General features: G+C 46.5%; 1 protein-coding gene across 4 annotated transcripts in view; it reads left to right on the top strand.

Annotated features, from left to right (window-relative positions):
• Window positions 1–24,977, top strand: part of LOC135897120 (calcium-activated chloride channel regulator 1-like) — a 255,364-nt gene that overhangs the window by 224,270 nt on the left and 6,117 nt on the right. For all 4 annotated transcript variants that reach the window (XM_070520850.1, XM_070520851.1, XM_070520852.1 and 1 more), the window contains one exon: window positions 14,061–14,336. In XM_070520850.1, coding sequence (XP_070376951.1) covers window positions 14,061–14,336 — 276 coding nt within the window. The remainder of the gene's footprint in view (window positions 1–14,060; window positions 14,337–24,977) is intronic.

Below are 24,977 nucleotides of genomic sequence, written 5' to 3' on the forward strand. Positions count from 1 at the left end.
GTTGTACAACGCCGGCGGAACAGTCAATCAGAGCAGAATGGGCGGCCAGAAAGTCGAGTCCGAGTATAACGAAAAATTATTAGTGGTTGTCAATGACTGCATAAAAGAAACAAATGGATGTGGCTTAGTTAAGGTTAAGCCCAGGATGCGAAGCATGCTAGCCTTTATTTTAGTTGTTGAACCACTGTTTAGCCTGGTGAACTGCTGTTGCTTGGCTATATTTGGTTCGGCTAGACGAAGAACCAACTCATGTGTTACTCTGCTTCGCCTTCAAGAGTGGAAAGCGACAGCGTTCCCGTCGACCCGCCAAGGGGTGTAAGACAATGGGCTACGGCGCAGCGACTACGCGCCCCGCATTGGACGCGGTGAGCGTCGAGCAACGCAGCGTTCAGTGCGGCAAAGAAATGTGCGCCTGAGCAAGCGACGCACGCCTGAGCCTTAGAAACAGCTCGCTTCTAAGGCAACACCGCATTCACTAGAGGCGCTTTTGAACCGCTTTGAAGCATCGTACTCGTGGCTCAGTGGTAGCGTCTCCGTCTCACACTCCGGAGACCCTGGTTCGATTCCCACCCAGCCCATCTTGCAAGAGTTGAGCCAAAGCCACCTAGAAACTAGCGCAGCTGCTTATATACCGCCGCGACGCCGCGAGCGGCGGCGCGACTTGGAGCGCCGTTTCTCCTCTGTCGTGACGTCACGGTGTCACGTGGTCAGCCTTGAAGGCGACGGCGCGAGTTAGAGCCCCGTTTCTTCTTTGTCATGACGTCACGGTGTCACGTGGTATGGCATGGGGTCAAAGGTCATTGAGGGCGACACCGCCGCGCCTGAGGAGCTGGGTTGAGGTCTCGTAATATGCTTCGCATAAAAGGCGGTTGAGAGATTCCAAGAACGGAACCGTCAAATTTCGCGAGTGCTTCAGGTCTGTGGAGGCACTCCGATGGATAAGCTGTCGCGCTAAGGATATGTTCTATGTGACGAGTCCTGCTGCCGGTGGTTGCCACTAGCAGTTCGTAGATGCGGCCATTGAGGCCGGCCGCGTTAGCGTGTTTTATTCTAGTGGCACTTTTACGCGGGACTAGCTATATTCTTAACACGGGACCGTCTCCTTAGAGTTGACACGCTGCCACAAGCCTCTACAAGTGTTTTAAATTCGATGAACTGCTGTTCGTGGTATTGAACATTTTTATGTGTGACGTATTAGTGTTTATATCGGTTTTTGAGTTGTGCTTTTTGTACAGCGCCTATCTGCTTAGCACTGATCTTTACCTAATGTTTGATACAAATAAGGTGAGGCCTTTCTACTTATTTATTGAGGTTGTGCCCATATCGCCAACAGGCGTTATAAACAGATACGGGGGGAGAAATTAGTTACACATGCATCATTAAGATGCAGTTAACATCACTTTAGCAGGTAATTCAACGTAACAGAAGTGCGCACAAGTCAAAATTAGATTTAGGTGAGAACCATTGAAAACAATTGTATATCAGTCAACAAACACAAAGTTACACTCCTAACAATGTAAATTATTCACGGTAAGCGGACAGTAGAGCTTATCGAATCAGCTAGTTAACCAAGTAAAAGAAATCATCATTAGAAGGAACCACTACATTCGAAGGATGCAACCGGTTCCACTTGCGATTCGTTGTCGAAAAGAACGAAATAATAAATAATTTCGTTTTATACGAGTATTCGCGTACTCTCAGCTTGAGGTCATCTCGCCATGTAGGCTCCCTCAGGTACTCGCCCCTGTGGATGCCAGCAACAGAGAGAATAAATATTTTAGAAAATTGTCAGGTGAACTGCACGATGACGATGGTCTAAACTATGTCATTTCAGAACCTATTTTACTCGTGTGGCACTAAAGTTTCTGTCATATTGTACAGCGACACAGCAAGTTGGCATATTTTGCACCCTTTCTACTTTAGCGATGTCTTCCATAGTGGTAGCTCCCAAACTGCGCATGTGTATTCAAGGGCAGACGTCACGAATGTAAAATAAAGTAGCCCCTTAGAAGTTCAAATAAACGTATCTGCAATTCGAAGAACAAACCTCAGTATCTGGCCTGCTTTAACTATTACGTAGTAAACATGACGCTGCCAATTGAAATTATGTGTATGCTCCTAAATATTTATACTCTGATAGCCTAGCTATTGCCATATCATTATAGTACAGCGACCGTCCGCCCCGTAGTTGCACCAACAGTGCTCCAGAAATCAAGTTTGCCGCACCGTAGGAGTCATTGCCCCCTGCTCTTTCTTGCAGCAGAAGCGGCTGCCGTACTGGGGCGCCATCACTGCCCCTCGGCAATCCTGGATTTACTTTTGAATAAAGCCAGCTGATTCTCCGTTATGAAGCTCTCAAAACGTTTATTCCTTGCCTCCGCCAAAATGAGCTCCCAACAAGTGGTGACAAAAGACTTTTAAGTTTTTTTTTTCGAACACTAGCCATGTACGACGCTGCTCCTATTCCTGCTGATACAAGTGGTGCCATGGTGACGTCTCCTGTCATCGCCGCAGTGCTTCAGCTTCCCAGTTTTTGGCCCAGGAATGCTCAAGCTTGGGTAATGTAAGAAGCAGTCCATTTTCAATCAACTCCTGCTCATTACTTCCCATCTATACAGTCGTCTATAGCACGGCTCATCGCCGATGCAATAGACGACTGGCTAGCGGATACGCCTTCAGCCCAGCATACGACTACCTGAAACGCACGGTCCTGCACCGCCTCGAGTCACCGCAATATAGTAGGCTTCAACAGCTCCTCTCCGAGGAACACGGCGACCAACGACCGTCACAACTCCTGTACCGGTTGCGTCAGTTACTGAGGGAGCACTCCGCAAACGACAGCGGCAGCTTCCAATTTTGTGCTAGCGCTTCTAGAAACGCCCCTCACAGTTCCCACGCATGGTGTTGGCGAGTTCCGCCTAGACGAGTCTAGATCGGCTAGCTGAACTCGCTGACCACATAATAGATTTCAAGTCTTCTATCACCGCTGCGTGAGTCCCAGAGCCAGGAGATCGACTCACGCGCCTGGAAGAAACAGTCAACCGCATTACCAGCGCACGGGAGAAGCTGACAACGGGTGGCAATACTGGCAACCAACTTCAGCGCAACCATTCGCCTTCACAGACTCGCAGCGCATCCCAGAGACTCGCCGCGGCAGTTGTGCTCGCATCACCATCGCTTTCGCGAACAAGCAATTCTCTGCATCTGGCCCTGTTCATGGACGCGAAGTGCACCAGCCATCGCTAGCGGCGGCATGCGACATCGGCCCTCGCACAAGTCGCCTATTCTTCGTAGTCGGCCGCATCACCGGCACCCCCCTTCTTGTCGAAACCGGAGCGAAACTGTCTATCGGTCCCACCACAGCTGCAGATCGCCAACGCGGTTAAGTCTTGCACCCACGCTCCGCGCAGTGAGTAACACTGTGTTCGTGTCGTATGGATTCCAATAAAGAACACTAGACATCGAACTCTCGCGCTTGAACAGATGCGTGTTTGTGATCGCCGACGTCCGCGTTGCCTTACTGGGAACGGACTTCCTCAGCCATTTTAACATAGATGTCAGTGTTCGCGATCGTCGCGTAAAGGAAAACGTCACATCCCTCGATTTGCTTAGTCTACAGTCCACCTCATCTCACATCTGCACATTTCCTCTGCTCTCAACGAAAGGCAATATATTTGCTGGGTCCCCGCATCTCACGAAGCCCCGAAACGACGCGCTGCCCGCGAAACACAAGGTGATGCATCATATCACCACCACCGACCCACCTGTCGCCGCCCGGCCACGGAGGCTAGCGGGAAGGAGGTTGGAAGTCGCCTTTCGTGAGTTCGAACGCACACTTCAGCTCAGGGTTTTCCGTCCTTCCTCCCGCAGTCGGTCTTCCCCTCTCTATCACGCTTCGAAGCAGGACAGTGGTGATTAGCGGCCTTATGTTGAATACCGAGGCTCAAATTCCATCACTACTCCGAATAAATATCCCCTTCCCCACATACATGAACTCGGCTCTCAGCTCGCAGGAGCCAAATTATAGATCAAGATCTATTTGATGATCTCGTAGCACCGCATTCCTGTCAAACCAAGTGACAATCTGAAGACAGCAATCACTTTTTGATTTGGCCTATTTGACTTTTGCCGTATGCATTAATATCAGAAGAATGCGGCGCAGACTTTCCAAAGGTTCACGGACGAGGTTACGCGTGGACTGCCGTTCATTTTTGTCTACCTTGACGACATTCTCTTTGCAAGTCGCACAGACGAACACTTCGCCTTCTATTTGAGCGACTGGATAAGCACGGCCTTGTCCTACAGCCCCAGAAATGCATTTTCGGAGTTGAAGCCCTGGATCTTCTCGACCATCGCATTTCACCCCAACGCCCAGTACGCCACTAAGAATCACCGGTGCACACAATTGAGGACTTCCCCTTTCCAACCTCCTTCCAGAAGTTGCGCAAGTTTCTGACGCTGACAAATTTTCACAGGATCTTCGTACCACACTGTGCGTAAGTTCTTCAAACACTTACAAACGTGCTCGATTGCAACACCAAAAATATTATGCCTACCTTCCACTGGTCCTCGAAGCACGAACACTCCTTTCAGGATGCCAAGACGCGGTTGGCGACTGCAGCGTTGCTGGTTCATCCCTTGCCCGACGCACCAGCTCCCATTATGATGGAAGCATCGACCAGGGCAGTGGGTGCAGTACTGCAGCAGCACGATGACACAGATTGCAGACCACTGGGCTTCTTCTCAAAGTGTCTCGAACATAAAAAAGCTCACTACAGCACCTTCGCGAGGGACATGTTGGCCATCTATTGCGCTGTCAAGGATCTCCGTTTTTTTTTTTCGAGAAGGCTGTAGCTTTTACATTCTGACCGACCCCAGGCCGTTAGCCTATATATTCAACAACAATAGTTGCTCGTGCTCAGCACATGAGCTTCGGCAGCTTTCTTCTATCTCCGAATTTGTTATCTTTATCTGGGACAGAAAATCAGGCAGCTCGCGCACTGTCACGGATCGGCGCTGTGCCTGCTGGCCCTGTGGATTTCCAAGCTCTAGCCTCCGCCGAGCTACACGATTCCGAGCTGCGCCAGTGAAGGTAAAAAGGTTTTTCCCTCCAACTTGCGGAGGTGGCGCTTCCCTACACAACAACATTGGTCACTTGCGACACATCGCAAGGAGTTCCTCGCACGTTCGTGTCCCATCCGTTTCGGCGGTCAATATTCGAATCAATTCATATCTGGCCTGTGTGGCCAGGGATCAACAAAGTTATTTGAAGCTGGGCAAGAAGATGCCAGGCCTGCCAAGCCATGAAAGTGACCCGGTACACGCGTTCAGTGGTGCAGCTGTTTCGACCACCAGAGAGCCGATAAGATCATGTGCACTTAGACTTGGTGGGGCCTCTTCCGCCCTGCCAAGGTTTCAGGTGCTTCCTCACGTTTGTTAACCGGTACTCAAGGTGACCTGAGGCGACGCCTCTGCAAGAAAAAGTGGCGGAAGCATTTCTTGGTAAGCGATTGTGTCGGCACGGTCATTTGTTTCGTGTGGCTACTGGCAGAGGCCGACAATTCCAAAGCTCCCTATTTTCTGCCCTGGCAAGACTGCTGGGCACGCGCATTCATAATATCATGGCTCACAACCCAGAGAGCAACGGCATGGTCGAGCGTCTCCACCAACAACTGAAGGCGTCATTGACCGCCATGCTCGACAGACAGCAGTGGGTGGAATGAGAACTTTGGCATCGGAGCCAGCAGTCGAAGAAGTGGAGGACAAAGTGACTTGAACCACGAGCGGTTGCTCGAGGCTCGGCTGGGCGCTCTTGGGCGTGGCCGGCCAGGACTGGGGCCTGCTGGTGGGGACTGAGGGACTGCGTCGTTCCCGCAGTGGAAAGGCTACCTCGAGTACTATTAGGGCTGCTAACAACCAAGGATGATGATGCTCTATGGGTCAGCAATCCGCAACCCGCGTTCCAAGCCAGTCCTTCGCCCCCCAGCAAGGCACTCCGGCAGCTGCCGCACAGCACATAGGCACGATACATTCCTGGCAGCCTGCGTTTAGTTTCCCGACGATGGACACAACCTCGCACGTTTTCTGCGGTGCGACTCTATCTAGCCACCATTGACTCCATCCTATGAATTCCCCTTTCGTGTGGTTTCGCGTTCAGAGAAGGCCTTGAAGTTGACGTTCGCCTCATGAAAGAGAGAGTGTCGTGCTACCCCATAAAACCGACCTATCTTGAACATAATTATCTCTTCATTCATTCCACCATTCAGACCTAAGCCTCCGGCATTCTAAAGGGGGTGGGGAAGGGAGCTCTTGTAGCGACCGTCCGTCTCTTCTTTAACCCCCGCCGCGCGGGTCATTGCCACTTGCTCGGTCTTCAATCCAGTTTGCCTCGGCGTGACGGTTATTGTCCCTGCTCTTTCTTGCAAGCGACGCGGCTGCCACACTGAGGCACTACCACTGCAACTCGGCGAACCTATGTTTACTTTTGAATAAAGCCAGTCGTCCGTTCTCAAGCTGTCAAAACTTGTATTCCTTGCCTCCGCTAAACCTATCTGCCAACAAATGATTTAACAATTCGGAGGAGCTTGCGTTTATCAAATAAATTCCATGAAAGCTGCTTTCTTCATGTTGAATTGCGTGCAAAACCGCAGGAACCAATAATTACTTTTGTTATTATTTCTTTGCATGGGAATTTGGTCCTTGAAATTAGTGAATTTCCGATACACTGCGCAGTCATGCGCAAGAAGCGCAATTTACGATTCGATAACTTGTGTGATATCATTAATGTATAATAGGAACACCCATGATATGAAAACACAGCATGTATTTCTACGTATATACACACATCCAGACCGCCTTTAGACTACTTTAAAGCGACAAAACTATGATAACTGTATGTATATATTGAATAGGTTCCAGATGTCCTATCTATTTTCATATGTGTGGCGAGGGGCGTAATTTTTACGAAAGAGTATCCGTATGATGAACGTTGGCAACTTGGAGACATTAACCCTTACCATGCCGTGTTACACATGCAATGCACAGCTAAGCTTTTTTCAAACTGAATATTACCTTGAGAAAACTCAGATACTTGCTCGGAATATGTGCCGTACCTGGTAATGAAATGCATTACGACGCGGTACTGGAAATAAATTTTGGGTTGTATGCTCTTGAACAATGTATTGTTGCAGCTCGACATGTAGGAGGAACACAGCCCGCAAATGAACTGGTTATTCTTGCACTCTAGAAGTGAAATCAGCACTGATATGTCTCCGGCATTTCTAAGCCCATTGTTTCTACCGTCAGTATCTACAGCTCGCTCATAGACTGTTTCGGCCGCTAGACATGTGTGCATATCAGTAAAGCGATGACACTCAGAGAACCAAGTTTATACGACTTGTTATTGGCAATAACGATTGGTTTATAATTTCTCTATTCAAAGTACAACGTATATAGGCTCAATTACAACAATGTAAGTAGCAAGCGTTGATGCTAGGTTCTATGCAAGTCTTCATCATGCCTAAAATAGATGGCATCAGTTTCAAAGTTATTATAAAGGTTAACGTGACAAGATAAGGAGCAAGATTGCTAATGGCGCTCTACAAGAAAGCTCCTTACTTAATCACTGTTGACAAGGGTGAATGTCAATCACCGAGTGAAACAAGTTAATGGTATGAGAATATATGAGAAGTGTAATTTTTTTGCATAGCAAACATGTTAAGAAAATGTGGAGATCAACAAAATGGGAGTCATTATTCACTGTTTGCACAACTTCAATGACGTTTTCTCCTTTCCAGTAGTCTCGTCACTGTAGACAATTAACAGTGACAACTTGCTCAGACTTGCCGATCGTATATGTTTAGCACTCAATCAACAGCTTTCAGTTGATCTCGTCCCCGCCTACGAAAGCAGACAGATTCCTTTTTTTATAATTAAGAAATGTCTTCTACCGAGGATATAATCAACAGCATATGCAGTGTTATGGTGATTGGTTAGAAAAAGTCCTGGGTAACAGTTTCTTTGGTAAATGCGAAAAGCATGCGGTGTTTAACATTTGTACACAGCCGGCCTCCGGGGTACCATCACCTGTTGGATTTATCGTGTTGACAGTATGACCCAATTTATCATTTATAACTTGCAAAAATTGTGAGAGCTTCGAGTAAGATCACCTTTAGGTGCGATCTAACGCAAGCAGTGCGGGTGGCAGTCAAATAGGCCGCCGCAGCCGCTTAATATTAGTACCATTTGTCTAGGCTATGTCGCTGCACTGGAAGACCAGGAAGTGAATTTGTACTTGTTTTCCTGCGTTTTGAGAACCGTGTCTTTTTCGTTGGTCTTCTTTTTTTCTAGCTTCCGAACAGAAATGACATATAATCGCTTTGCGGAATCAGCTTGGTGGAATGAAAGCACACTCTTGTTTTACTTCAGGAGAAAACGTCAGCGTCAACTCCGCGGCACTGTTGTGCCATTACCACAAGCCCGGATTCCGAATCTGCAAGATGCGGAATCTATCCTGCGAGCGCCATAATTCTCCCTTCACAAGTCAAGATGCTGCGCCTTCGTGCGGGAGAAGCCTCGGCGGAGCAGCGTGTTTTGACGTGCCCGCGTGTGCCCGACGGCCCGGCGCCGCACCTCCCTTGCCTGGAGGTCACCGCGCGCGCGAACTTTGAACCGAGTGGCCAGCGCGGTCGCTGGTTGGACCCCTCGGACGACCGTCGTGTGCTGACTTTGTATTGGGCCGGTTGAGTGACAATGGGCCTCGGGGATTATAAAAGCAGTGACAAGCCGCCTGAAAAACAGGATCCGCTGACCCCACCTGGAGAGAGGGTCGCTCCCGACTGGGGTGAGATGTGTCACGCGTTTTCGCCGGACGCCGTCGTGCGAGAACAGTCGCGTTTGTGTGAGCTCTCGGCCCCAGTGCCGATCCGTTCATGTCCTGTATGATAACCTGTATATAATGTATAAAGTCCCTTTTGTTATTCTCATCGACGCCAGGCTCGGAGTCTTCGCTACCAACGCTCTGTCACGAAACGGGTGACGAGCGCTACGGGACCACAAAGCCGTTATCGTGGTGCAGCGGTGCAAGTTCGTAACACTGCTGGCACCGGTTGGATGTCCGTAACACAGGCGGCACCGGTTGGAAGTTCGTAACACTGGATGGCAGCTACGGGATTGACCGGCATCAGCTACCTCGGCGCGGTGAGTGCCTGAAGTTTACCTCAAACACCAGACTTTCTCTGACACAGGTTATAGTAGCTCAGGGATTGACTTGGTGTTGCATTGTGATAACCTTGTGTGTTTCAAGCCTAGTAAGAGTGTTTTGAAAACCAGGGGATGCTGAGGGGGTAAACAGGGCAGTGTGTGATATACTTGCATATGTCTTACTAGTAGTGTTATAGTAGCGTACGGCAGGTATATTCAAAAAGGGTAAACAGCAGGAGGACAGTGTGAACGATGGAGAAGTACAAGGTCAAGGAACTTCTCGAAATTTGTGAGGAGTTGGGCATTGAGTTGGGCTCAACCAAAAGAAAGAATGCGATCCTTGAGGTCATGAGGACTGGGGACGTAACGGCTGAGGAAGCCGCTGAGGCCTGGGCGAATATCAATGAACGTCGGGAAAGGGAGGAAAGGAGAGAACAGGAACGTCGCGAAGAGGAAAGGAGAGAACAGCAACGTCGCGAGGAGGAAAAGGAGGAAAGGAGAGAGATTCGTGAGCACGAGCTTAAAATGAAAGAGTTGGAGACCCGAAATAGCTCGCCAGCGCCTAGTCTCACTTCTAATGTTCCAAGAATACGCGATCAACTTCCACCCTTTGTCGTCGGAGAGGATATGGCCAAATACCTCGTGAAATTTGAGCACGTCTGCGAACGGAATAGCATTGAGCGATCCCTTTGGGCACAGAATCTGTTAGCCTTGCTTCCTGGGGAGGCATCAGACGTAATAACTTGCTTATCGAAAGAGGCGTTTGAGAGCTACAGTGATGTGAAGGAAGCGCTACTGCGGAAGTACAAATTGTCGCCCGAAGCTTTCCGGCAGAGGTTCCGGTATGCAAAAAAGGGTAAGGAGTCGAATGTTGACTTCGCGTTTCGTCTAAAAGCCGACCTGGTGGAATGGCTGAAGGGCGAAGAGGTTTACGACGACCGCGACAAAATTGTCGAATGCATCGCGTTGGAGCAGTTCTACCGTTGCATTGATGAGGATGTCCGGCTCTGGCTGCAAGATAGGCTAAAAGAGGTTAAGCTAAACAAGGCAGCAGAGTTAGCGGAAGAGTATTACACCCGCCGCAGCTTGCACAGCAAGGCAGTGCGCGTAGAAAAGGCAGATAGGAGAGATGGGTTTTCCGGAAAGCCCGAAAAACGGAAATGTTACAATTGCAAAAAGCAAGGGCACATCGCTGGGAACTGCCCAGAGAAAATTGCTTTTGCAACAAAACAGCGAAATGATACGACGCGTTTTTTTGAAAAACGGAAACCGTTAACCTGCTATAATTGCAAAAAGCAAGGGCACATCGCTGCAAGCTGCCCAGAGAGAATTGCTTTTGCAACGATACAGGAAACTCACAAAAACATACGTCTATTGGAGCCCTATGTGCAGGAAATTAAGGTAAACGGCAAGAAGTGCCGTGCACTTCGGGACTCTGCAGCAACTATGGACGTTGTTCACCCGTCTTTCGTCTCCTTGACTGATTTTACGGGAGAGTGCGTTAGGATACGGCAAGTGGCCGAGAAGGAGAGTGTCTGTTTACCGATCGCAACGGTTATCATTGAAGGAGAGTTTGGAAAACTTAACACCGAAGCCGCTGTGTCAGCCGCCCTCCCGGAGCAATTTTCCTACCTCTTCTCAAATAGCTCGGAGCAGCTGCTGAGGGATCAGGGCAAATCATTCTTTGCCGACGTGGCGTACATGGCCCCCACGCGATCCAAAGCGCGCCCGCTGTCGAGGGAACTTGACTTAGCGTCGGTGAGCGAAAGGCGGTGCGGCACACGGACCGATCACGGTAACTTGAGTGGCGAGCAGTCACGGGAGAGGCAGAGCTCGGAGGCTGGCCTAGACGAGCGGGTCCTGGAAGTGAGTGGGAGTGACGCGTGCAGTGCTAGCCGCGATATAGACTCGACGCCGCAATTAGGCGACGCGGGCTCCACACTCGCTCCGGTTTCCGCCAGCCGGCAGGAGCAGGCTGCAGTTGAAAGAAAAAGTCTGATTCGCGAACAACAGGAAGATTGTTCACTAGCCGATCTGAGGAAGAGCGTCAAACGGGGAGTGGAAGAAAAGGGGGTTTCATTTGGCAAGGAATCTGGCTTATTGTACCGCCGCTACACGGATAAGCAGGGTCGCAAATATAAGCAGCTTCGGATTCCGCGAAAATATCGCCGGGAAAAATGAATGACCTCATTTGCTTCCTCAGAAGTATGTTTTCGGTCCCAAGCGATTTCAAGGGGACCATTCTATTTGTAATTATTATTGCTGATTAATAATTGTTTCTATTTTGTTGTGTTGATGATTTGAAAACTGATTGTTTGAGCCTTGTGTGCTAGATCGTACACCTGCCTCTTGTTGCAGCGGGAGCAAAAGGGGATAGCGATTAATTAGGTTGATTTGAATTATGGCTTTGTCTGGTGTTTGACGGGAGACAGAGGGCACTTGTTCGTGTTGGGTGTTGCCTTTTGCCGGTCGGTTTTGCAAGCTGCAGAACGACCAAGCGGGACCAGCGGCGAGAAGCAAGGTCTTAGGAACGACCCGAGCGGAGCTGGTCAAGGTGCCTTGGCGACGACGTGGTGAGCAGAGCTCCTGTCCTGGCGAGTCGGACCTGGGCACGTGAGGTTACCTGGCGTCCCGACACTGGACGTGAACTTGGACGAGCCTGACGAACGTGCGCGCCTGGCATCCGAGCCACGTGGAGGCAGCTCGTCTTCCCGGCGCCTTATCTGAGGGCGGGGATGCTGTTGTGCCATTACCACAAGCCCGGATTCCGAATCTGCAAGATGCGGAATCTATCCTGCGAGCGCCATAATTCTCCCTTCACAAGTCAAGATGCTGCGCCTTCGTGCGGGAGAAGCCTCGGCGGAGCAGCGTGTTTTGACGTGCCCGCGTGTGCCCGACGGCCCGGCGCCGCACCTCCCTTGCCTGGAGGTCACCGCGCGCGCGAACTTTGAACCGAGTGGCCAGCGCGGTCGCTGGTTGGACCCCTCGGACGACCGTCGTGTGCTGACTTTGTATTGGGCCGGTTGAGTGACAATGGGCCTCGGGGATTATAAAAGCAGTGACAAGCCGCCTGAAAAACAGGATCCGCTGACCCCACCTGGAGAGAGGGTCGCTCCCGACTGGGGTGAGATGTGTCACGCGTTTTCGCCGGACGCCGTCGTGCGAGAACAGTCGCGTTTGTGTGAGCTCTCGGCCCCAGTGCCGATCCGTTCATGTCCTGTATGATAACCTGTATATAATGTATAAAGTCCCTTTTGTTATTCTCATCGACGCCAGGCTCGGAGTCTTCGCTACCAACGCTCTGTCACGAAACGGGTGACGAGCGCTACGGGACCACAAAGCCGTTATCGTGGTGCAGCGGTGCAAGTTCGTAACACTGCTGGCACCGGTTGGATGTCCGTAACACAGGCGGCACCGGTTGGAAGTTCGTAACAGCACGTAGGGGCCTTGTGGGGCCGAGAAGCAGTGCGATGGGTTGTGCAATGTGGCAGCACACAAATGGCTGTCCGGTGCAAGCATTATTCAGTACACTACACGCAGCGGGACGACAAGCGCAATGCCTGGATTGTCTGCTTAACTCTTTAAAAAACCTTCTTTAAACAAACGTCCTTCTTTAAAAACAAAGCCTATATAAGCGAGAACGCTTCCCTTTTCTTATTTGGTATGTTTGTGCCTCTTTCGAGTGGAGATCCGCAGGTAGTGCAGTCTAAATCCATCTCACCAGTACGTGCAGTCGGAATGTGTTGGCCGACCCCAAAGATAGCGGGCGAAACATTGTAAGCAGCCGCACGCTCCTCTTACTCCCGTCACATGAGACGTGACGCGATAGAGTGCCGTGCGCAATTACTCCGTCCCACTCTGAACCCCAACTCGCTCAAGCAGACATGTCTTCGATAGATGTGAACCACTAGGGGATGAGTTGATTTTTTTTTCTGACAACAATTAAACCGCCTAAACTTAAACAGATATCAGCGTGCATGAGGGGTGGTCATGAAAGAAAAATGCCCGCCTCAATTGCAGGTACCGTCACTTACAGGTACCGTCACCCCACCAGACGTTAAACAGCGTTGCGCAAGCACCACCACCACCACAGGCGTCGTGCGTCACGCGGGCACGCGCATGCGCGAAAGTGCAGCGTACATCATCATTCTTCTAGGCCATCCGCCAATCGCAACTGCCTTATTGAACAAAATTTGTGTTTAAAGGCAAATAGCGTCGGAAAATGCGTAAAGTACGACTTATGCACAAGCTGCAGACACTGTAGCTTCGCGTTGTTATATGAATATACGAGAAAACAATGCTGTTACCCATGAGCTGAAATACAATGCCCTTTTGGAGCTGCCGTTTGAGGTCCATCGTCATTCGTCTTTATTTTTGCAGTTATTGGACAAATTGAATTTCTCGAAGTATAATGTGTCAAAAAAGTCGTACGACTTGTACACAACCTGCGGACATGACACCATCAAATTGTAATTCGAATATACGAGAAAATAACATGGTTTTGTTACGTGAAAACACCAACAAAAACCCTTTTTGAGTTTGAGGTTTTTTGTCGTTAGCATGCCACGAAAACTTTCGAGCAACTGGAGAATAGCAGTTACGCCGCAAAAAGAAGCACAATGGATGATAGTCATTGCCTGCATCTGTGTGACCTGAGTATTTGTGGCGGTGTGCGCTGGGGAGGGGGGGGGGGTAGGGGGTAGGGGGGTCACGTATGCATTCCAGAAGCGATCAGCTTAGCAGACGCTATTTGAACTGGTTGTTTCTGGAGATAATGCAGTCGCTAGGTTGTAAATACTATGTTACTACCACTACGCTATGTGGACAATACAGTAACACTGTGTCTATGTTGCTTCCAGAGGGAACGGTGCGGGTAAACCTCAGCTACTTCGTACCGGGGCCAACAAAGTACCCACCAGCCCACTACTTTTTGGATGACGTTGAGCCCACGCCCCCATTCCAAAGGGTCATAGCTTGCGGTTCATTCAAGGTCACCAGTAACCTGCACGAGGCTGATGTTCCTCCTGGTAGAATCATCGCCTTTCACAGTACCATTGGGCACGTTGAGAAGGACAGAACGCCTGTCATCACTCTTATATGGATTTGGCCTGGGGCTCACATGACAAATGGAAAAGGTGCGTAATGTCTGTGAACGCAACTCACGAACACACGGAGACGTTGCTTCAGAATACTCAGCAGGAAGGTTAGTGCTGGTCACAGAAGCAACACGAATTTTCGCTTCCTTTTTTTTCTTTTGCGCGTAACTAGCGTCGAGGACACTGAGTTTGTGACGAGTGTCGCGAATAATGCAAGCCGAGATATTGCCGAATATTTTAAACACGTTAATTGCTAGTGAGCGAAGTGTCGCCTTGCTTTCTTATTTAGTGTTCACAATGGTGCCCTGCTGGAAAATGAACACAAGAAATGCCTATGAACAACGCACACGTAGTTGACTTTCTTGTATTGCATTTACTAATATTATGCTGTAGGCATCAAAAATGTATTTCATTTGTTTGGAAGTCTCGGTTTTAGTTGTGCTCAGCATACGAAGAGAGCACCCTGGCATCGATTTGATGATTCTGAAGATGTTTTCGTAACCAATATTCTGTTCTTCCATACACATATTAGCTTCATTGTCAACGATGACAATCGTATGCTGGGTATTTAGGCCGCAATTACTCTATGGCACCATCTTCATTAAAACTTTTACTCTATTAATTGCTCGCACGCCAAAAACTTGAATATGCATGCTCGGTGTGTGATCCGGTCTTTAGTCTATCATTCAAACTTTGTAATTGGTGCAAAATCTATGCGCAAGATTCGTACTTCACAACTACTCTTGTCTGTCTAGTGTGTCTACCATTAAAACTAGTTTGAACCTGTCTCTTCTTCCCTTACGAAAGAAGGTGTCTCGGTTAGCACTCTGTAACAAAAAATATCATCATTGCCATATTAAAGAAGTCCTTACATATGAGCCAGAGTACATTTCATCCCGTAGAGCTCACCTTCATAAAGTAGGCGTCTCGTTTTCTTGGACTAACTGATATATTTACTCATTCATTCCTAAAAGAAGTAACGATTGCAACCGCCTGACCACTTCAAATGGAGCAATTACCGACACTTACTTGTTTAAATCTGCTATTGAAGATCTTGTTTATTTTCAGTAATCTGCATTTTAATGCAGCATGGTTACCTTTTCCTGTTCTTGTTTTCTGTATTGCAGCATTTCGGTGTTATAGACATTCGTTTTTCGCGCATTCCACTCCCTTCTGCAATGCCCTCGGGGCCTGAAGGTGTTTAAATAAATAAATAATAAATAAATAAAAACGAATAAATAAATAAATATTAAATAAATAAATAAATAAATAAATAAATAAATAAATAATGCAAACGAATGTACTTTCATAAGGTAGGCTTTCCATGTCGTAGCGTGTTCATAGAAAGTGAGAATACTAGCTCGCGGCGGCCTGTCTGTAATTCTACCAAATGCGTCGCAAAACTGGGACGCCGCAATGACACTGTAGTTCGAAATTCGTCAGCTATCGGTCTGAATGCGCCGCTGTGTGGCACAAAAGTGCAGTCGGGGTTAATTTTTTTTGTTTTTTGACGATGTGTGACCAGCCGATGCCTACGAGGATGGAGCGTAAATGTTTGTAACTCGTACGAATAGGAACCCTCCTTGATCGCGTATCAATCGGGGTGAGAAACCTCGGCAGTAAATAAGTGCGATGCAAATAATAATTTGCATCGCACTTTTTATTGAGGAGCTTTCTCGCCCCGATCGATGCGGGACTTCGTTCAAGGACTTTGTAAGCAGCGAACGTGTAATTATAACTACGAACGCATGATGAGAGTTGTCCATAGCAATCGAAAGTTTTATTCAGATAATGGTTCGAGTACGACCACGACAGCCTCAAAACAAATTAAAGAAAATGTATTGCACTCAAACAACGAAAAAACGATGTTTCGACTAATAAACGAAGCAATTTTTTATCTTGGCCGTAATACAAAAGCATTGTCCATGCAAGGCTCACACTGCCAGGTACTTCAGTTATATGAGTACAGCTTTTTATCGCTAACAATTTATCAAATCTCGTCTTTGGCAAGTCTTTGGCAAATATTGTATCGTCTTTGGCAAATACTGCGATAGATTACCCTGAGTGGCAGATATTATTTCATGAGAAATAAAAAAAAACTATATCCTCCTTATTGCCTGCTATGGGGCCTTTGTTCAATATATTGGACATCAAATACTCCGTCACTATCCAGGGGGCAGCACGTTTTAGCCCGTAAAACCAAATTGTCCAATATTTTAGATACCTACTAGCGCCATCTATAAAGTTTTGTTGAAGATGCATTAGTAGTTTGGCCATCAGGGGTGTTCGCAATGGCGGCATTCAGCAGCACAGCTTTCTACGGCAACCGCCAAAAAGTAAGTTCTATGCCTCATACTTTATCGCTCGTTCTTTTTCTCTAATGAAATTTTGATAATTGAACAGAGTTTGCACTTTTGAAGCCATTTGCTATATTAAGTTTGCCCTTTGCTACTGTTTATCTACTACCACAAAATGACTGGGTAGAGTTCCAGTGTCCAATATATTGGAATCATGCTGAGTGAAAACAGCCGATAATTGTGAAATACTAAAATTCACTCTTCGTCTTTGTAACGTAAACATAAATTTCTGAAAAGCTCACGAAAATCTGTAAACTTTAATACACTTCGGAAGTAGGGAGGATATTTAAACAGTTAACTAACTTTGGCTAATGAGCTGAAACTAATTACTTTAGGGCACATACTACAATTTGCTAATTGAAGTTGGCCATTTCGACAGTCATATTCACTTAAAATGAATTCTGTTGATTACAGCAGTTTTTAGACGAGAGTTCCGAAAATTTGAAGCGAAAGTAGAATGATGATTAGTTTCATTCTGATGATTAAAAAGACTACAAGATGGTAATATGGAACAATGCACTGGTGTTCCAGTAACTTTTCTGTTTGATAACATTAAAAAACCGTTTGTGATAAAGGTAAGTGGAATAACAGTGCATTTCTTACTGCCAGTTTGACTGGATTCATCTGAAAAGTAGTGCTAATTTAAAAATTTGTTATAAGCGCATGTGCCTAGTGAAATCTCTAGGTTCAATTGTTATATGGCTATATGTGCGTTAATGTAATTGGTCGACTGGTAGATTAGTGAAAACGTGTTAATTTGTCTACAGCACTATTTTCTTCATTGTAAGTAATGCCCTATGCGAGTACTCCAGCTGGATATGTCGATTTGATCTGCAGGCCACAAGCGATTCTCGAAAACCTATGTTACTTAGATAAACTTAGATAAACTTAGATAAACTTAGATAAAGCGCCTGCTATCAGGCGCAACGCTAGCCGGGTGGGGATAGCGTCGTGCTGCTTATCTCGGAGTCGCGGGTTGAATCCGGCTAGCGCCGGTTACAGAGTCCCTAGAGGGATGTAATAAAGTGAATGTGTCGGCTAGTTGATTCAACGTCTTGATCTAGGGAACAGCGCGAAAGGCGAGGACGCAAAAGATGCAGACGAGAGCCGCACGTAGCGCCAACAACTGAATTTACTGAGATGAAGGAAGTACATGCAAATACGCTAATTTTAATTAATTAGTAATTAGTTAATTATTAATTTATTTATGATACCCTCAGGGTCAGCAGATATTACAGAGGGGAGTGGTACAAAGCATAGAAGAACAACAATATTTTAACTACAAGAAGCAGCACAATGTTTCTAATTATGCGATAGCAGTTATGAAGAGGCAAAATACATGTTACCAAAAATACTAAATATATACAAAGAAGCAGTCCAGTTTTTCGAATTATACAATAATAGCTATAAAAAGAAAGACAAAAGTAAGATGTTAGAGAGCATGGGTAATGAGTTCAAAAATTTTTCATGATCTGAAACTGTTACTACCAATTTGGGAAGGCAATTCCAATCCTTTGATGTGCGTGGTATGTAGGAATGTTTATGTTTTACACAACGGAGTGCCAACTTTTTGAGCATGATCTAAACGGTGCGAAACGTAATGGGGAGGAAGTATTAGTAAATCATGCAGGTAGGGATGACGATACAGTTTGTGAAAAAGGCTTAAGTGAAGCATCGTACGTCGAGAAGCAAGCGTAGGTAGATTAAGGATAGCTTTCATTACCGTGATGCTCGAGATTCGACTGTAATTAGAGAGTATAAAACGGACCGAATCATTTTGCGCCATTTCAAGCGTATGTACCAAAGTATTTTAATGCGGATCCCAAACCGAAGCGGCATCTTCTAACTGAGGGCAAATGAGTGTTTTGTATAGCATTGGTTTGAGAGACGAAGGTGATTTTGCAAAGCTATGACGAAGATATCCGAGCATGCGATTAGCGTTGCAGACAACATGAGAAATGCGTGTATCCCATATTAAATTGCTACTGATGTGAACTCCGAGGTACTTATATGAAGATACGCTGTCGATTAGTGAATTGTTTAAGTGATAAGTTGGTAAACAAGTAATCTTTCTCGACACTCGCTTGAATTTGCCTTTTTTAATGTTTAGTTCCATAAGCCATGTATTACACCACTCAAAGACTGCGTTAATGTCAGCTTGAAGAGCGGCGTCATTTGAACTTGTCATTTCTCGGAAAATTACGCAATCATCGGCAAACAAATGAACGGATGAGGAAACGCAGGATGGTAAATCGTTAATATAGATGGTAGATAGATATATAGTGCCCTGCGGTACACCAGAATTGACTGTGCATTCTTCTGAATTCGCGCCGTTAGCTGAAAAAAAGTGATAACGATTAGCAAGAAAACTTTCAATCCAGATTAAAATACAGGGATCGAGCTTATGTAGTCGTAATTTATAGATGAGCAGTTTGTGACACACTTTGTCAAAGGCTTTAGCAAAGTCAAGGAAGATGCAGTCAACCAAGGACCTATTGTCAAGAGTGGTGTTTAGTTCGTGTACAAAAAGTGTTAGTTCGGTTTCACACGAGTATGATTTGCGAAATCCATGCTGTGATGGTGCGAAAAATGAATTCGACTCCAAGAAAGTAGCAAGATGAGAAGCCAAGGTATTCTCTAGTATCTTACAAGGTATACTTGTAAGCGCAATCGGTCTGTAGTTTAGAGGGGAATGCTTATTGCCTTATTTATAATTGGAATTACCTTCCCGAATTTCCATTCGGATGGAAGAAAACCATCGTGCAATGATTGCTTGAAAATTTTAGTTAAGATGATTGATGTATAACAAACTGTGCTTTGAAGAAATTTCACAACAATGTGATCACTACCCGGCGCAGAGGATGGTTTTAGTGACCTAATTATGCTTGCGACATTATCATAGCTGATAATTAGAAGGAACATTACATCAAGATCATATGGTCGTAGGTGTGGCGGAGTGGAATTGCTAGGTAACGAGAAATGTGTTGCGAAAACCTCATTTATTATTCCGGGACACTGGTTGGCTGGTATAGCGTCACCATTAACGTCACTGAGCGCTATTATAATATTGTCTTTAAAATTAATCATGTGCCAAAATTGTTTAGGGTTAGTTTTAAGCATACGAGGTAATGTGCTGCTTATGAAGTTATCTTTGGCGTCTTTTAGGGCCTGTGCGTACTCATCGGCACTCTGTTTGCAGGCTGACCAACGAACATTGGTAGGGCTTAGTTTAGCCGATTTAAACAGGCGCTTTTTTTATTAGACAAGCGATTTAGCTGATGATTATACCATGGTTTTTCGAATTAGAGGTGATCGTGTAAATAGGGATTTGCCTATCTGGTAATTAAATCACTTTATGAAAAAGATACTCCAGTTTGACTGAACATTACGGCATTCAAATTCACGCAAGTATTTATCAAGGAACACTGCGAGTTCATTATAAATTGAAAGAAAATCAGCCTTGTTATAATTTCTTAATGTCTTGATCTTTTTAATCGGTTTAGGTCAGTCGAGGCAAACTTTAAATGAAAGTAGGCAATGATCGCTGATACCTGGCCAGCATGTTAGGTCGGTAATAAGATCGGTTCGGGTAGTAAAAACAAGGCCACGTGTATTGGAAACAGATGTGGTTATTCTTGTTGGTTCCTTAACCATTTGGGTCAGCGAAAAGGTATTGCACAATTCTAAGAATTCTCGCGCCATAGAGGAGTTAGGATACACTGTTGGGGGATCATTGTACGACTTAATATTTGGCATATTAAAATCACCAAGCAAGAAAATTGGCACTGTGGTGTGACGGGAGCAAGCACTATCAATGGCATCGTGCAAATCGCTCACACATGTTGCAGTGAAATTCGGGGGGTGATAGCAGACACCGAAAATTATTTTTTGATGTGCTAGTTTAACGACTGCCCATACAATCTCCAAACTGGATGCAAGTTTAATGCAATTTGAAGGCAGCCTTTTATTTATCGCCAGCAGTACACCACCTCTTGGCGTATATCGTGGTCACAGCGGTAGACAAAAAGTCGCACGAGTTCATGAATAATTCATGGCCCCCATTTGTAGATAAAGCCATGTTTCGGTTAAAACGATAATGTCTGGCCCGCACGTGTCGATGGCCGATTCCAGTGCAACGCGTTTGTTGGTAATGCTTCCGATGGTAGTAAAAAGAACTGAAGTATTCGATAGGTTGCGTTTGTTGGCCCTGTCGCGTTCCTATCTCACTAAGCGAGCTGGGGACGTCGACTGCCCAGGCGCATGCTCTGTATTGTCTGCAGCTATGCTTGTTCGTGACGACTCGTTTTCTTTGACACATTGACTTATGGGGTAGCAGACATATTTTTTCTTATTTATTATTAACTTTCCGTAACGCACTTGGTAGGCAGGTGCGCCAGGTTGATCTTTAGCAAACTGGAATAGTTTGCACCTCACTTCACGTGTGGCTGCACAAAAGTGCAGAAAGTGCACAAAAGTCTTCACTAACGCCTAAATTTTTCTCTTGTAGTATTGCTCTTGCTGAAAGAATGTTTTATTTTAATTTGAAATCAGACAATTTGACGATCATAGGGTGGCATTTGTTTTGCAAATATGATCCCAAGTGATGTGCGCGCTCGATCGTGTTGTCCGATAGGGTGTCAAGCGCACCTGCTAAGGTGGGCCTTATCTTGGACTCGGATTGTTCCCACGATTCTGGAGAATCTGGAATACCTCGAAGAATTATGTTGTTGCGTCGAGATTGGTCCACTTGCTCTTTCAGGCGGGATTCTAAATGGCCAAGATGGGCGTCAACCGACTTGACTGAGTCCTCTATGGTATCAACAGCGCGCTCTAGGAGCTCAAGTGATTTAGTTTTTCTTTCAAGCTCATGAAGCCTCTTCTGGATTGGTGTAAGTTGAGCTTCGATTTTCTTTTGGCTCGTCCTTATCTCTTTAACATCAGTAGCCACCTCGTCCTGGACTTTAGCGGAATTAGCTGAGCGCGTATGAAGGTCTTTAACGAGGGTAAATATGACTGATCTTTTCGGAAGGGTCATCAGGCAATGAATCCGTATCGAGCAGGGCTTTAGCTCGCCTGTCAGGGCCCACATTCGCTTCCACATCACCGGAACGAAGTAACAAAAGAAGCATCGAAAAGCAACCACAGGCAATGTTAGCAAGCACTTCCAGGCACAGAAGCAGGACCAAACAACGACTATCATTTTTATTAGCGTACAAAGAATATCTCTTACAGACGTGTAAAAGGCAGAAGCGTGGAAATTGAAGCATACTGCTCCTGGCCGTGCCTCCGTGCCCACTGAAGAGACCGCTGCACCGCCGTCCATTTATGTCCGCTCGTGGCTGTGACGTCATCGTGCAAGGAGACCATGCGCAGAAGGATGGGACGATAGCGCTTGCATCTGGCCTTGATTTCGTTTGCGGCTGAAAGTCAGGCAGTCGGTAACTGCAGTTGCGGGACGGGAACGGCCATGCACGTGTGAAACATGGCGATGGTTGCACCGATGACGCTTGCTGAACCAGAAAAGAAGCCAGGTAAGCCTGTAAAAGGCAGAAGCGTGGAAATTGAAGCACACTGCTCCTTTCCGTACCACGTCGCCGTCAGTATAATAAAAAACATAAAAGAATGTGAAGATACATGACGCATCGCGCGGTTGGGGAAAGCGGGTCTCACAGCACGTCAGCGGATAAATGGTGCCATTTCTTTCTCAGATAGTAAAACAGATGGCGCACTCACACAGCTTTCATTCAGCACTTCATTTCTGTAGGCCTCGATGATGTCGCGCGTCATTGTGGTTTCTGTTTTTGGCTGAAACGTCACATTTCTTTAATTTAGGGCGGCACCCACACTGCTCACACTGAAACATCTAGACGTAGAGAACTACGGCGCTAGTGTCTACAGGAACTGCAAATTGGGTGGACCAGCCTGCAAGGGCATCATGCTTAGCACATAAATTTGCCTAAGCTTCAACCTTCTGTGTTTAAACAATTTCCGTGAGCTTGAAAACTTATCATTTGCAAGAAACCACGGTGTTAAAAATAACTAAAGTGAAAAGTAATTAAATTCTCCGAAGGCAGGTTTCAAACAGAGGACCTCTAGCAGAGAAGCGCGACATTGAAACCATTACGGCAGGCGTAAGCACGCTTTCGAAAACCGGCATGGAAGCCACTAAAGAAATTCTCGCGCGCAATCCACGACGTTGAGAAGCTTGGCACGTTTCAATTTGGCCTACTTTTAAAGGTATATTCGTGGCACTCCGTAGCGGTTATTTATGCTCAAGATCTTTATTGCCTTATGCATTTAGAAACCGTGAAACTGCTTTGGAATTTAGGTGAATTAAAGACATTCAAGGTGTAGTAAGCAAAGTGGCAAGAACATCTGAAGCAATGGTCAAGAAGATTAGATAAATTCGCGTACTAGTGGCCCTCCCCGTGTTGTCAGAACCATCGCAGTGCCAGTGTTGCCTCAAGTAATTATTTTATGAAAACTCGCTTATGCGACTTATCCCCTGTGTCTAGTCGTCAACGAATGATATGCGGCAACGCGACCGTGAGCCCTTAAGTAGATTCTGTGCTCAATCTTGGTGTGCGGAGAATCGCTGATACATGGCGGCGTGATTAAAGTAGGAGGTGATCACATTCGTGTATAGCTCGTGTGCTCTCAGTTACTCGCCGTCGCATCTCGTACGGTTCGCCACGTCAGAATTAACAGCGCTCGTAATGTCGTCTTCAATCCGCTGACGACTGTACGCAAATCTTGTACCGGAGATCACTGAAACACGGTGGTTGCATTAGGGCAAGAGCCGTCCAGATTCATGAGCAACTCATGTGCTTTCAGTTACTCTCTGTAGAACGTTCTCCAGCGCGATAACGTGTGCTGCGTAGGAGCAGCACTCGCAGTATCCTGTTTCACGCGCTGACGATTGCTAGCATGTGTATGGGTGCACGGACCTTCGCCAGATGACGACTATCCTTTTACTCAAAACATAATGGGAACCTATGCAATAGCAGGCGGCACGGAAAATTTCCACCGCTCTTGACGGTTTGATGAACATATGCTTTGAGGGAAGGTAGCGCGTAAACTAAGATCTGGTGAAAAGTGCGAGGTAACGCATGCAATGGTGGACGTGGGAACATGCTGCTGCGAAGGCATGAGCGGCATTCTCAAACGATCATTATGAAGAGTTTACGCCACCCAACAGCGTAAGAAGAAGGGTAACCCGTGGTTGACGGTCGTGGACTGTACTTTCACCATACGTATATGTTATGTACCCGAGAGGCCCAGACTAAGTAGACTAGGTTACCTAGTGTAGCTTTTTCCAGGGTGTCCCTCCCAGATATTGGGATAATGAAGTTTGGCTCGGATGGGCACACCTCACTGCATGATAATTTTGTCACTGTCCGAATTTTCTGCACAACGGATATAGAACAAGCCATCAGAAGCGTAGAGCAGTCTTGGAAATTAGGGGACTTGAAACTGCTCAAGTGGGGAAGAAAAAAATTTATTTTACTTAATTATTTGCGCCTAACGCACGTTTTGCACCTATTGACCTCTTTTACTAGGTTGAGCGTATTTCGAATGCCTTCGGGGCACACAACAATGTCCTGCTGCTCACCACCATCACACAAATGCGGTGCCATTAGTTTCGGAGGTTCCTCTAATCCTCTGCATTTTACTGCTTTACCTTTCCTTACCACATAAAAAGATGACACTAGCTGCCTTACGTTGCATACTTTTCTTTGTAATTTCTTTTCACTAGTACTGTGGTAAGTAGTAATGACGTAAGAGCACCTGAAAGCACTTTCATCAGCTTCATTGTCTGCACTATATATAAAGCATTCATATGGCGGCCTTAACATTTTTGGTTGTACCAAAATAAGTTGACGATAAACACCAAACGCAAGCCTGACGCAAACTTAATCGAACACACTCAAAGAATGCATTCCTCAAGGCTGGTCAGCGGCTTCCCACAGACCTATCCTGGAATAGTGGCATCCCCACGAAACTGGTGGCAGCAACTGTCACCGCCTGTTTTACACCTTTGCCCAAGCTCTGCTCGGCGCAGGAGGCATTCTCTTGTAGCTTCATCGCGCGGCCGTGACGGAACAAGTACAATGAAAACAGAGGAAACACAAGAGTAATTAGTTTTACATTATGTTATGAATGCTTACAGCAGCAGCACTATTATATGAATCTTCAAAACTAATAGCAGGAACAGAGCATGCTGTAGTGAATATGTTTGCAGTGTGAGTACAGTCAAAAGGAATTCACCATAATCGCCTTGAGGCGTCTGCGATGTTTAACATGTCAAGCTCGCTCACTTTTC

The sequence above is a fragment of the Dermacentor albipictus genome, chromosome 6 (assembly GCF_038994185.2).
Source record: "Dermacentor albipictus isolate Rhodes 1998 colony chromosome 6, USDA_Dalb.pri_finalv2, whole genome shotgun sequence".
In the NCBI taxonomy this organism is placed as follows: domain Eukaryota; kingdom Metazoa; phylum Arthropoda; class Arachnida; order Ixodida; family Ixodidae; genus Dermacentor; species Dermacentor albipictus.